Below are 12,383 nucleotides of genomic sequence, written 5' to 3' on the forward strand. Positions count from 1 at the left end.
GGCACAAACATTAGCGGGCCGGATACGCAAATCAAAGACATGGACAGAGATGAAGCAAACGCTTCAAGCGACGAGAGATAACACCGATGTCCGCGTATGCGCTGCAAGTGATGCTTGCCAAACCTCGCCGTGCAAACTGCATCCAGCGGATACAACCGACGACCGAGTGTTCCACACGCACATTCAAGTGCGACCACCATTGCCTCATCGGATTATTTGTTTGCTCGTCAGTCAAGGACAACGGCGAACATGCCGGCAGCCGAGGTTGATGTCGCTGTCGATGCTGATGCCCCTCAGTGGATTCTCGTCAAATGCCCGCAAAGAGCCGAGTTCTGGAACAGTCTCGTCGCCGAATACATTGCTCGATCATGTCTCAGATCAGCCGCAATAACTGGACGGAGGATCAATACGGCGGTGGTTTTGACAGGTGCACCTGCAAAGTAGCGCAGCGACAGCAGCCACTTGTTTCGAAACGCCTCTGGCTGAACCCTCGCATGGTGTCAACGGCTTTGTGAACAGGGGGACGGGTTGAGCTAGAGCTGAATAGGGGCGAGAGAGCGAGAGGCCAGCTTCGAAGGTAGAGATGTAGACGACCTCGAATTTGTTGAAAACTTTGTGGCGGCGCCAATGGTGTCTTTGACTCCCGAGACATTCCTAGTTCTGGTACTGGGGTTGTGCCGGCCGTCGACGATAGCGTCTTGGAGTAAAGGCAACGTTGATTTGATGGTGTAGGTACCCCGGAGGCCGAGTCGGTCCACGACAGAGGGCTTGTCGACGTTGATGGCGTGGAGTTGGTGCAATGAGACGGCGTAGAGACTCGTGGCGGAGCGCAAGGACCGGGAAATCGGTTACATGTTGAAATTACGACGCAAACATTCGAGGTATGTGCCTCGACCGAGGTGTCGCGTCTCGCGGACTTGTGGGGAAGACGGCATAGAGTGGATGTCGAGTGCCATGCCCCACGCGGGAAGATAAGGACACAACGGGGCAAGACTGTCTGAATATGAGCACTGAACGGACTAAATGCATGAACATGCCAGCAATCGCGTTTGTGTCAAAAGGAAACGTAGCGCCGATCCCATCTCAGTAGCAGAAGCGCGTGTCGTGGTGTCATGGTGTTGTGAACGTAACCTCCCATCGATCTCGAGCCACGTGCGTCACCGTGTCTATGGACATGCTCCCTTGTCTTTTCGTAGAAATAACAGACCAGCTATGATGAGGGGTTGGATCGCCAAGTTGACATTATTGATGCGAGAAGCGCAAGCCTGGCCGCCTTTCCCATTGATAGCTTGATGGCAGGCAGGGCGAGGGGTAGATCCTTGTCAAGGAGACCTAGAATATCGATGGAACAAAGGAGACGCCAACGATTATCAGAGAAAACTTGAAGAGGAGATGGCGACAGTTGTCGCACAACGGGGTGGCACATTGAGGAACAATCGAACCCAAGTCGGAGACCCAAACGACCCAAGTCAGGTTGACAGAGCGGCAGGAATGCATTTTGGTCCCGCGAAGGCAGCGAGGGTTCTCCCGGTCGCAACCGAAACTCTGGAAACTGTTCCAATGGTTGGACAATCTGGGGTGTTGAGTCTGTGGTGCGACTAGATCTGACAAGTGACAAGAGATGGGCGAGCGTAACTATGGTCCTTGATTACTTGGAGGACTCCCTCCGTGATGCTAAGCCTCACCGCCGAACGAGAACTGGGGGGGCTCCGTCTGCCCGCTTGGATCTAACGGCTTCGCTAGAACCTGTTCGTGTTGGTCTCGTGCGGCGCAGTTTCTCGCTTCCTGGCGGGCCATTCGAAGATACCGAAGGAAAACACTGAGAAGATTCGAGACAGTCCAATTTTGAGGTCCGAATGGAGAAGTCAAGGAGAAAGTAGAGTTTGTGCAAAGCAATGTCGACGGAGTTGTTCAAGGCGCGCGGAGGGAACATCCCTCACCTTACCTTAGTCATCATTCGAGTGATGACTAACACCATGGATCAGCACGTGACCAGAATGATTGGAGCGGCGGTACGTACTTGTCTCCCGGAAATGGACGCAGAGCAAACGGAGGACGTTGCGCGTTGCCATTCATGTCCATCAAACTGCACGTCAAAAGCCTTTGATCAATCTATCGGGCACTTGCATTCAACAGTTCAACGTCAGGCTGGATGCATGAAGTGAGCGGCATCTAAGACCCTCGAACTGATTGCAGCATCGTGCAGAAGAAGCAGCCTGCCGCCCTTTCTCACTACTTGAGGCCCTCGTTGTGCGACTTGGAGATGCCCTCGCCCATCGCATCACATCACTGAGCAATTGTCTTGAACCCTGACCCGTCTCGTCTCTCCTGGAAGCCCCTTATCGATTCTATCTCGTCTGGTCTAGTCTTCATCCGCCAACATCCAATGGCTCGGAGCTTACGAGGAACCCGCCAATGACGCTCTCTACCCGTCTCTGGTCTTGGAGCCTCCCGTCTTTTGCCATTCCGTGTGGGTGTCGCGTCCTTCCGCTGCCCTTACTGCCTAGTCTTAAGTGCGACGGGGAGGGATGATGTTCTCCTATCCCAGTCCAAGTACCGTGTGCATGCCCAGTGCCGGCGCTTGCTAAGTTGCCTTGTTGGCTAACGTCCACTTACTGCATCCTGTACTAGCTCGTCATCATCATCCCGACTACGCCACCAGGTATGGCTCCAGCTTACACAGCACACCGTTCGACGCATGGAGGAAGAGCCCCCAAGACATCTGAGACAACGTCTGGCCCCCTCCCAGGGTACCGTCTCTTGTACAACACCAAGGGGCCGATACTTGGCGTCCGCTTCTCGTTCACCAGGCAGAGTCAGAGGCAGCGCGACCTCACCTTCTGTACTCCTGCCCTTACCGGAAGCAAGCCGGTGTGACATGGGAGCCCAGACAAGTGTCTCGGGGACTTGCGCTCTCTACTCTCCCAGCGCGACCATCACCGTCTGCTTCCGACCCCAGCATCCACGTCCTCGGCAAGGCCATGGTCTTGGTCGGAAGTTCCCCCAAAGGACTGACACGTTCAACACACGTAACTTGAGCTATATAGAATCCGTGATCTTCTCCCCTACAGTATCCTTGTTTCCCAGTCTCCTCATCAGGATAAACAAACAAGATCAACAGAGTAGCGCTGCCATCTCATCTGCCTTCCGCATCGTGTCACTGCTCCATCCCGAGTACCCGACTCTACTTCACTGGCACTTGTAGACCTCTCAACCCTCTCTACAGCATTCGACCGTCTCGTCGTCATCGCCAACATGTTCGACGCTCAGAAGGCCGCAGTGCCGTCCTTCATGGCTCCTCCGACATTCCTGCAGTCAAGAGCGTCAACCCTGACACCAAGCGACTCGAGCTCAAACTACGATGAGATGGAAAAGGACATCGCGAGCTCTGCCGCATCGTTTCAAGATATACGAATTGATCCCATCCTTCTCCCTCCTGTCCCGTATAGCGAGCTATCGAGAATACCTTCCGCCAAGTCAGAACAAGCCGAGATCGTAAATAACGAAGACGATCTCGAATATCCCAAGGGAATGAAGCTGGCTTTGATTGTCATGGCATTGTGTTTCAGTGTGTTTTTGATGGCTCTCGGTAAGGAACCGTCTCCCCAATTTCCACACTCCTTCAATAGGGTAGAGCTACAGCTGACCATAACCACCACCTAGACAACTCCATCATAGCCACCGCCATCCCGCGTATCACGGATGAGTTCAAGAGCTTGAACGACGTCGGCTGGTACGGCAGTGCCTACCTCCTCACAACAGCCTCTCTCCAGCTGCTCTTTGGCAAGTTTTACAGCTTCTTCAGCATTAAGTGGGTGTATTTGATCACCATCGCCATCTTCGAGCTGGGCAGCTTGATCTGCGGTGTCGCACCCAACAGTATCGCTCTGATCATTGGCCGCGCCATCGCGGGAGTAGGTTCAGCCGGCATTTTTGCCGGAGCACTCATCATCCTCGCCTATAGCGTGCCTCTCGAGAAGCGTCCCATCTATACTGGTGCCGTTGGTAGCATGTGGGGTATCTCGTCCGTTGCTGGTCCTTTGCTGGGTGGTGTCTTTACAGATAGTCTGACGTGGCGGTGGTGTTTCTACATTAACCTGCCGATTGTAAGTTGATTTTGATTCTTCGTCTTTGATGCCACCGTGCTAACGCCGTGGATAGGGAGCCGTCACCATCTTTGTCATTCTCTTCTTCTTCCCTGATCCCGTCCGCTCCATTCCCCAAGAGACATGGCGAACACGCTTCATCCAGATGGACCCTCTCGGAAACATGCTCTTCATGCCAGCCATCATCTGCCTCCTTCTCGCTCTTCACTGGGGTGGCGTCACATACCCCTGGGCCTCTGCCCGCGTCATCGTTCTCTTCCTGATTTTCGGCTTCGGCATGGCGGGCTTCCTCTACTTGCAGTACCTTGGCCAGGAAAACGCCACAGTCCCGCCGCGCATTTTCAAGCAGCGCTCAGTCTGGTCGTCCTCCTTCTTCGCCTTCAACACTGGCGCCGCCTTTCTTTTGTCTGTCTACTTCCTGCCCATCTGGTTCCAGTCCGTTCAGGGTGTCTCCGCCGTCAACTCGGGAGTCAGAAATTTGCCCATGCTGGTCAGCAACATCATCGCTTCACTCGTTGCCGGTGCCGCTGTCACTATCTGGGGCCTGTACACCCCATGGATGATTCTTGGCTCGATTCTCATGGGAATCGGATACGGCCTCATCTCCACCTTCAACCCCAACACATCCTCCGCGATGTGGATCGGCTACCAGATTCTCGCCGGTGCCGGAGTCGGCGCCGCTATGCAGCAGCCTTTAATGGCTGTGCAGGTGGTCCTCGACATGGCCGACGTGCCCACGGGAACCGCCATCATCATCTTCACACAAACGGTTGGCGGTGCCATCTTTGTCGCCATCGGCCAGACAGTCTTTACCAACAAGCTCGTGGAGAGCCTAGTCGAGTACATCCCGACCATTGACCCCCACTCCGTCATCGCCGCGGGTGTGACAGCCATCCGCAAGACCATTGATCCGTCCCTCCTGCCCGCGGTAGAGCACGCCTACAGCGACGCCCTAGCACAGGCGTTCCTAGTGAGTGCTGTGACGGCCTCGGCGACCATCATCGGCTCCGTGTTTGTGGAGTGGAAGAGTGTCAAGGGCAAGGATGTCCACGTAGGCATGGCGTAGTCGAGGCTCGGAGATGTAGTCGAGCTTCTCGGCGATTTCATTCCTTCAGCTCGGGGACTTTCGCGACCAGAGCTCATCATTTCCCTATGTTCCTTGGCGTGATTTCAGAATGTAGGCTATGAATTGGGAGGCGTTACGGGTTAGGAGCATTTGCTTGATTTGATCGGAACTGAATGGCGGTATTGGCGGGGAACATCCGTCTACTCGGGATAGCATGCCGCATCTTTTGGAGAATCCTCCGATTGAATGCGGAAGAAGAATAAAAATAGATTACATGTCAGCCATCATCTGGGATCCCACGTGGCGAAAGCTGTCCTGCAAGCCGTAAGCACCTTAAATAAGCCAAGCAATTTTTTGATCTTCATGCTGTCAACTACACTACCACTCACATCTCGCCAACTAATTGCCATCCGCAACACGGATAACCATCTTCTTGGCACGGACGGTACCATTCTTCAACCCATCGAGAGCCGTCTTGACGCCCTCGAGGCCCTTAACAACCTCATACGGGTGCGCCTTCATCCACCCCGTCCTCAGCGCCTCGGCAAACACCCGCGCCCAAATCAGGCCAAACAGCCTGCCCTGGCCCTCCTCCTCGTGCACGAATCCGACGCTCGTAACAACGACCTCGACGGTAGGATCGACGTCACTAAAGTCATTGCCGGGCAACACCGTCGTGACTCTCGGCTTGAACCCCGTGCCATCCTCGGGCGGGCCGGCGATGGCCTTGCTAAGCATCTGGAACGATCCCTTCTCGCTGACCGTGTCAAACACCCTGAACGATCGCTGTCCGGTCGCCTTGATCATCTCCCTCAGCTTCTCGGCCAACTTGTCCTGCGAATCGAACTGCGTGTAATCCAAGAACACGTCGCCCTTAGCTTCCTCTAGCAGAGGCGTGACGAACGCGCTGTTCTTGCTTCCGATGGCGATGAGGGGGTGCACGCCCGCCTTCTTGGCAAGCTTGATACCAAACGCCCCAATCGCCGTGCTGGCGCCGTAAATCACCACCGGCGCCTTGGTCTCCCTCTTGCGATCCCAGGGCGAGGGGATCTCAAGCGAGTGGAACAATGCGACAGCAGCGGTATACGCCGCCAGCGGCACCGTCGCGGCCTCCTCGTAGGACACGCTGGCGGGGAGGTGGAAGGTGGTGTAGGCGGGAACAATGGCGTACTCTGCGAAGCTGCCGTTGGCTGTGCGCATAATGTGGAACCCGGCGACGCGATCGCCCTTTGCGAACTCGTAGACCTCGGCGCCGACCTTCTCGACTGTGCCGGCTACGTCATCGCCCGAGTTGGAGGCGGCTTGGAACCAAAAGGGGAGTTTCCAGTCCTTTGGGTTCGTGCCGGAGACAATGACTTTGACGAGGAGCTCGCCTGGGCCCGGTTCGGGGATGGGGGAGTCCTTGATGTCGACCGAGAGGTCGGCGTTGACGATGGCTTCTTTCATGGTGAGTGATGATGTGCTCTGCTTATGATAGAGTGGCGTAAGTTTTGTTCGGATGAGACTTGACAATCCCTAAAGTTTAGAATACTGTCGAGGTAAAGAATCGTTCTGTAATGTATAAGAATTGAAGCTCTAATATCGAAGCCAGTGACGTCAAGACTTCCGGGACCTGAAGCTCTTCTTTGTACTTCTAGATTCCATGCATCCAGTCTCCATCCCGAATACGTTCCCGAAAAGAGGATACCTCCCAGTTTCTTACACCACTGTACAAGGCATTAGGTTCCATTTCTCCCTCGGACAAGGGAACACCCGCTACAACCACATGGTCCCCCTCCTCAACATCTACAATACTCTTCCAAACAAACATGGGGGCCTCGCTTCGGCGCAGGGAAACGCAGGTCCGGGCGAGCCGCTTCCAAAGGGCCCCGCCCGGGTCCCCGTCCCGTGTGTGGTGATCGCACCCACAGTCCAACACTTCAAATGAGGGGCAGAGCATGGGCTTCAGGGCGGATTACAAATCCAAAGTCTGGCAATGTTGCACCCACTAGGTGATTTGTGAAAGTCCGCTGCCCAAACTCCGCTACTTTAGTCATCTATCGTTATGAAGTCGGATAGTTGAGACAAATCTCGGTCTCGCTTTCTAGTGAATGCATCGTTAGTTAACAGGATTTGACCTGTATCAGTTGATGCTAGTTTCGGAAATCCGGAACAATCCAACGCCCTAGAGCCCCGGCGCCTTAGTACTAAGTCGTTGATAGTATTGTACCTTTATCTGACAACAACAGCAACTCAAAATTGGCGCATTCCTACACGCAGTTTGAGTCTGTCTGTAAGCCAATTGAACTCTAACATCGTAGATACCGGAGTTAATACTCTGGCTCAAGCCATATCATACACAACCACATCAATTAGTACGGGCTTTTTGTTCGGTCCAACAAGTCTCCTGGCATTATTATTCAACCGCAGCATAGAGATACAATCTTGCGGTACGGGGTTATCTGACTCTGACAGGTGTCAGGAAGAATGGCAGTATCAACTAATTTACTAGTTATATGTCCTCAATATTTCTGGAAAGACATCGAAGCTAAGTACACCAGCCGGGAGCCTCTTCAAACTGCTCAGGATCAATCTTTTGCCCACCTACAATCCAGGTCCATCCCCAACTCTGGCATACATGTCATCGATGTCGTCCTGATACAACTTGAGAACCGCCACCCTCTGTACATTGCCCTTCCCGGCAATGGGGAACGGCTTTGCCTTTCGACTAAACAAGATCCTCTCCTTGGCCAACTGACCAGCCGCATCCAAGATCTCGTTACCCTTTTGCACGAAGGGCCAGATACTATCCAACATCTCCTCTTCCGACGTCCCTTGACCGTCATCGGCAAGATCAATAACAGCACAAATATGCCGCCTCCCCGTCCCGCCGACAACAACATGCTTCACCGCCGGATGCTGCGCAATCTCCCTCTCCAACAACATGGGATTGACATTCCAACCAAACTTGGTCACCACAATATCGTCCCTCCTTGAGTAAAACTTCCAATGGTGCGCCTTGGTGGGATGCTTCACAAACAAATCATTGCTCCGGAAGACGCCGTCGACGATGTTGCTGTGCCAGAAAACGTGCTGCTGCTTCTCCACCTTGGGGTTTCTCACAAACGTCATCTCGTAAACCTGTTCTTGCGGCTCACCTTCAGACCCGGACCCCTTGACCTCGCAGGCTTCCCAGACGATCCCGCTCTCTTCGTCGTTGAGGCAGAACCAGTCCCAGTCCTCGCGGTCCGTCTCGTGACCTAGGGCGGCGCCGGCCTCGGTGGACCCGATGAGCTGGTCAAGCTTTGTACGGGCTGAGAGCGCGTCGCCGGCGGGTTTGCTGAGCGCGCCGCCCGCGTAAAAGATGAACTTTAGTTTCTTTTCGACGGAGGCGAGGCACACGGGGGATTTTGCCACCATTTCTAGGTAGATCGGTACTCCAGCCAAGCAGTCAAAGTCGCCGTGCTCAAACATCAGTTCAAGTGTCGATGGCGGGATGGGACCGAGGGTGTTGGGGCCCAAGACGAGGACCTTTTTCCGGAAAAGGGGGTCGGTGACGGCTGAGAAGAAGCCAAAGGGGTGGAAGATAGGCATGGTCTGGTAGCAGCGCTTCCCCTTTGAGAGAACCTTGTGATAGGACGGTCGGCCATCGAGATCTGGGAGGAAGCGCCAGACGGTATCGACGACGACAAAGGACCTCTGTGTCCAGGTGACAGGCTTAGGCAGTCCCGTCGTGCCCGAGGTGTGTCCCACGGCCGCCGGATCGTCGATGCCTTCCTCGTAGGTCCGCGTGTAAGGGTACGGGTCTACATCGCCATTGTCATCGAGAAGGCTGTCTAGAGATGGTGCGGGAAAGGTCTTCATCGGTCTCGCCGCCAACAGCGGATCGACCATGGCGTCTACGCCCTCGCTCCGCATCACCTTGTGACAATCCTTCTTCTCGCAGAGACTCAAGTTGTAAATGAGGCTGTTGAAGTGAGAACACAGCAGGATCTGGTGGCCCGTCTTCATGGCGGCGATGACGTTGATTGCGTATCTGATGTCGGGGAGGCCAAAGTAGAGCAACGTGTCGAATGTTGTGCTCTTTCCGATGTTGGCCTCGATGTGCCACGCCACTCTGTCTACTGCTCTTGATAGCTGACGGATGGTGACATCGCGGAACCCGTCTTTGGCGATGTCCTTACTGATGGCGTATGAAGCCCAAATGCGATCTGGGTCCCGCGCAACCTGCTCGGCCACAACATGTGGAATGAGGCGGTGGGTACTTTCGTCTGCCATTGTCATGAAGCCGGTGTTGCTGCCAACTTGGATGAATTGAGCACACTAAAATATGGGTTGCAAGAAGCATGCCAAGAAGATCTCAAGTGGACATCCAGGTGCCAAGGTAACCTATCTGCTTTATACATCATGAACACTATGTGGAGAAGGAAGTTGTCATCACGGATTTCAATCCTCCTAGTCCACATTCCTCTCACGTCAGCTAGGTGGTGCATTAGCCCACTAATCAATCAAAACTTGGGGCATTTGGGAACTTTGGAAGACAAAGGCAATTTCTGGGGTTAGCCTACTAATGCAGAGGTCGTAAGCTTAGCTTCGTCTAGCGGCCGGTAACGTCCAGATTGGACGGGGCTCCGAAAGATCGTCATCAAGTCTGACATGATGAAAACGTGGATAGGCCAGGACTGGCCGGAGACTCTGACATAAACGAGCCGCAATAGCCGCTTACTAGAACCGATGTCACCTGTTGCACTAACACCTCAAAACCTCAAAATCGTACCAAATGAATTGTAGTATTTACGACTTTCCTCAACAGTATCTACACAAGCTAGATGTGACTCTGGAAAAAGTCCACATAGTCAAAAAAGCTCCTCTTCACCCACCTTGCCAACCCTGGATCCGACCGATTCACACCCATCATTCCATACTGTGCCTCGAAGCTCCCAAACTCATTATTATCAATCCAGCTCCACGCCAGCGCCCCAATAACATTCACCCCGTCCTCGTGAATAGCCCTCAACGTCTCGGTCAAGAAGTTCTGATAATACATTGTCCTCTCGAAGTCATACCGCTGCGCATCGTGCGACGTCTCCGCGTCCGCCAGCTGCGGGAACCCAAACTCCGTGACCATGATGCCCGACGGCCGGTACGTGTTCCAGACAAAGCCGAATTGCTCTCTCGCGTAGGACGGGGCGATGAGGGCGCCGCCTTCGGAGATCGCGCCCATTGCCCAGCCGTTGGCTTGAATTGTGGTGAGCGTCACGCATGAGGGCCAGAGGGGGTCTGAGGAGTTGGCCGCGCAGGCTTCGTAGCCTCCTGGTGGGTTTGTGGCGTATTGAGCGCCGTAGGGGTCAAAGGCCCAGTAGTCCATGGTGCCGTTGATGTGGGCGAGTTGTTCGTCGGTCAGGGCCTTTGTGAGCGTGGCGTTCATCTTGGGCGTGTTGAGAACTACTTCGGGGAACTGTTTCCCCAAAAAGAGGGGATTGCTCATGATGCCGAGGATGAAGTCTTGGTAGCGGTAGGAGGCTGCGACGTCGTCTGGGTTGCCCGGGTCTAGAGGGACAGCAAGGTTGTTTGCGAACTTCATGGTGATCTTGCCAGTACCGCCGAGGACGTCCTTGTACCAGCGGTAGACGTCGGCGTGGGCGAGGAGGAATGCAGTCAAGCCATCATAGCTGGGCAGGGTGAATTGCACGGCGATGTTTGGCTCGTTGAAGGTGACCCAGTACGGCACTCTATCCGCATACCGCGCCATGACTTGCTTGGCATAGTAGGCGTAGTGATTTGGGAACTCGTCGAGATTGTCAAAGATGCCAACGGGGTTATCTATGTGCATCAACGTTGCGACCGGAGTGATGCCGTACTCTATACAAGTATTGATCACGTCGTCGTAGTGGTCCAACGCCTGCTGGTTGACCGGCGAACCTGCCCTGCCAAACGGCACGACACGAGTCCAGGAGATGGAGAAGGAGAAGTACGGCACGCCAAGAGCCGCAAGCCTCGCGATATCCTGCTTGTACAGGAAGTAGTGCATGTCTGCCACATTCGAGTCATTGGTACCGAGCAATCCCTGGCCGTTGACGCCAACAACGTCAAGCACAGCAGGGCCGCGACCCTCGATTTGGAGACCTCCCTCGATCTGCCATGCGCTGGCAGCCACGCCCCATACAAAGTCGGAAGGAAACTTGAGGTCGGTGTTGTCATTTAGGGGTCTGGCGGGCAGTTGAGGGGGGTATACCAGCTCGCTGGACGCGATGGGTGTCGGGGATGCGGTTGTCGTGAAGGGAGGCTCATGCGTGTAAGTGTAGTTTGCCCAGAGAGCGGCGTAGGCGCTCTGGCCGTACTGGCCATCGGGGGACGCTGTAGCCGACGGGTTGAGGGAATACGTCGTGTAAGTGACATTCTCTGGCAACAATGTCGAAACCTCGGTAAAGTGTGGTGCGTATGGGGTCGCGATGGTCAGAGGAGATGGCAGCGGCGTCGGGTACCGGTTTACCGTCAGCTGTTCATACGTAAAGGTGCTGTAGGACCAGAAAGTTGCGGCAGCTGGCCGGGCGGTTGTCGATGGAGCACCGGAAGTCTCGAGCGCAGCGGCATACGCCCCAGTCAGGGACACTGCTGCTAGACCTAGATATGCTTGCAGCATTGTCAAGATCTCTGTTTGACTGACTACTTGCAACGCAATTGAGCTTGCAGAACATCAGCCATTGGGGCGAACGGGATATGGAAATCTGGACATGAAGTCTCTTATATACAAGATCAATTGAGGCACTGTTGCCCAAAGCCTGCCAGAAACAACCGTATTCATGCTGTCGACCGGATATCCCGACGTTCCAATGCCAATTTCCTTTACACCCCACACTTTGAGCAGTTCCCCAAATCCCCGCACATGCAAACGATGGTTAGCTGCATTAGGCCATGTAAACCAACGAATTGCAGGTCACGTTGGGTCACCTGCGGAGTGCGAGATCTGGGGTCTGGAGTACCTTTGCAACCCATCCCGGCGAGCACTCCATCCCGGCTTTCGGTTCGGGAGGCGTCGTCCAGCGCCAGAAACCCGAAGTTGTCAGTCTCCCGTACAAGCCTGACGTATTGACTTTCTATGGAATTGAAATTCAAGCCATGATGATTAAGGAATGGACAATGATGCCCCTTGAAACAGAACTTCAGAAACAACAATTTACAGATTAGCGACTCATGGAAGATTTACAAGAAGCGGATGTCCAGCTATGAGA

General features: G+C 54.3%; 4 protein-coding genes across 4 annotated transcripts; 1 reads left to right on the top strand and 3 right to left on the bottom strand.

Moving 5' to 3' along the window:
• Positions 1-3,255: 3,255 nt before the first annotated feature.
• On the top strand, positions 3,256-5,172 carry CCOS01_15769 (major facilitator superfamily transporter; the record flags this gene model as incomplete). Its single annotated transcript, XM_060463907.1, has 3 exons — positions 3,256-3,589; positions 3,664-4,106; positions 4,162-5,172. The coding sequence occupies 3 exons, from the start codon at positions 3,256-3,258 to the stop codon at positions 5,170-5,172; spliced, it is 1,788 nt and encodes a 595-aa protein (XP_060305662.1).
• A 399-nt stretch (positions 5,173-5,571) lies between these two features.
• On the bottom strand, positions 5,572-6,618 carry CCOS01_15770 (alcohol dehydrogenase GroES-like domain-containing protein; the record flags this gene model as incomplete). The annotated part of the gene is made up of 1 exon (XM_060463908.1): positions 5,572-6,618. The coding sequence occupies one exon, from the start codon at positions 6,616-6,618 to the stop codon at positions 5,572-5,574; it is 1,047 nt and encodes a 348-aa protein (XP_060305663.1).
• A 1,137-nt stretch (positions 6,619-7,755) lies between these two features.
• CCOS01_15771 (ochratoxin A non-ribosomal peptide synthetase) lies at positions 7,756-9,429 on the bottom strand (the record flags this gene model as incomplete). The annotated part of the gene is made up of 1 exon (XM_060463909.1): positions 7,756-9,429. The coding sequence occupies one exon, from the start codon at positions 9,427-9,429 to the stop codon at positions 7,756-7,758; it is 1,674 nt and encodes a 557-aa protein (XP_060305664.1).
• Positions 9,430-9,976: 547 nt separating this feature from the next.
• CCOS01_15772 (beta-glucosidase A) lies at positions 9,977-11,794 on the bottom strand (the record flags this gene model as incomplete). The annotated part of the gene is made up of 1 exon (XM_060463910.1): positions 9,977-11,794. The coding sequence occupies one exon, from the start codon at positions 11,792-11,794 to the stop codon at positions 9,977-9,979; it is 1,818 nt and encodes a 605-aa protein (XP_060305665.1).
• Positions 11,795-12,383: the final 589 nt, after the last annotated feature.

This window comes from Colletotrichum costaricense (assembly GCF_030867565.1).
Source record: "Colletotrichum costaricense strain IMI 309622 chromosome Unknown Scaffold_25.1, whole genome shotgun sequence".
Taxonomy (NCBI): domain Eukaryota; kingdom Fungi; phylum Ascomycota; class Sordariomycetes; order Glomerellales; family Glomerellaceae; genus Colletotrichum; species Colletotrichum costaricense.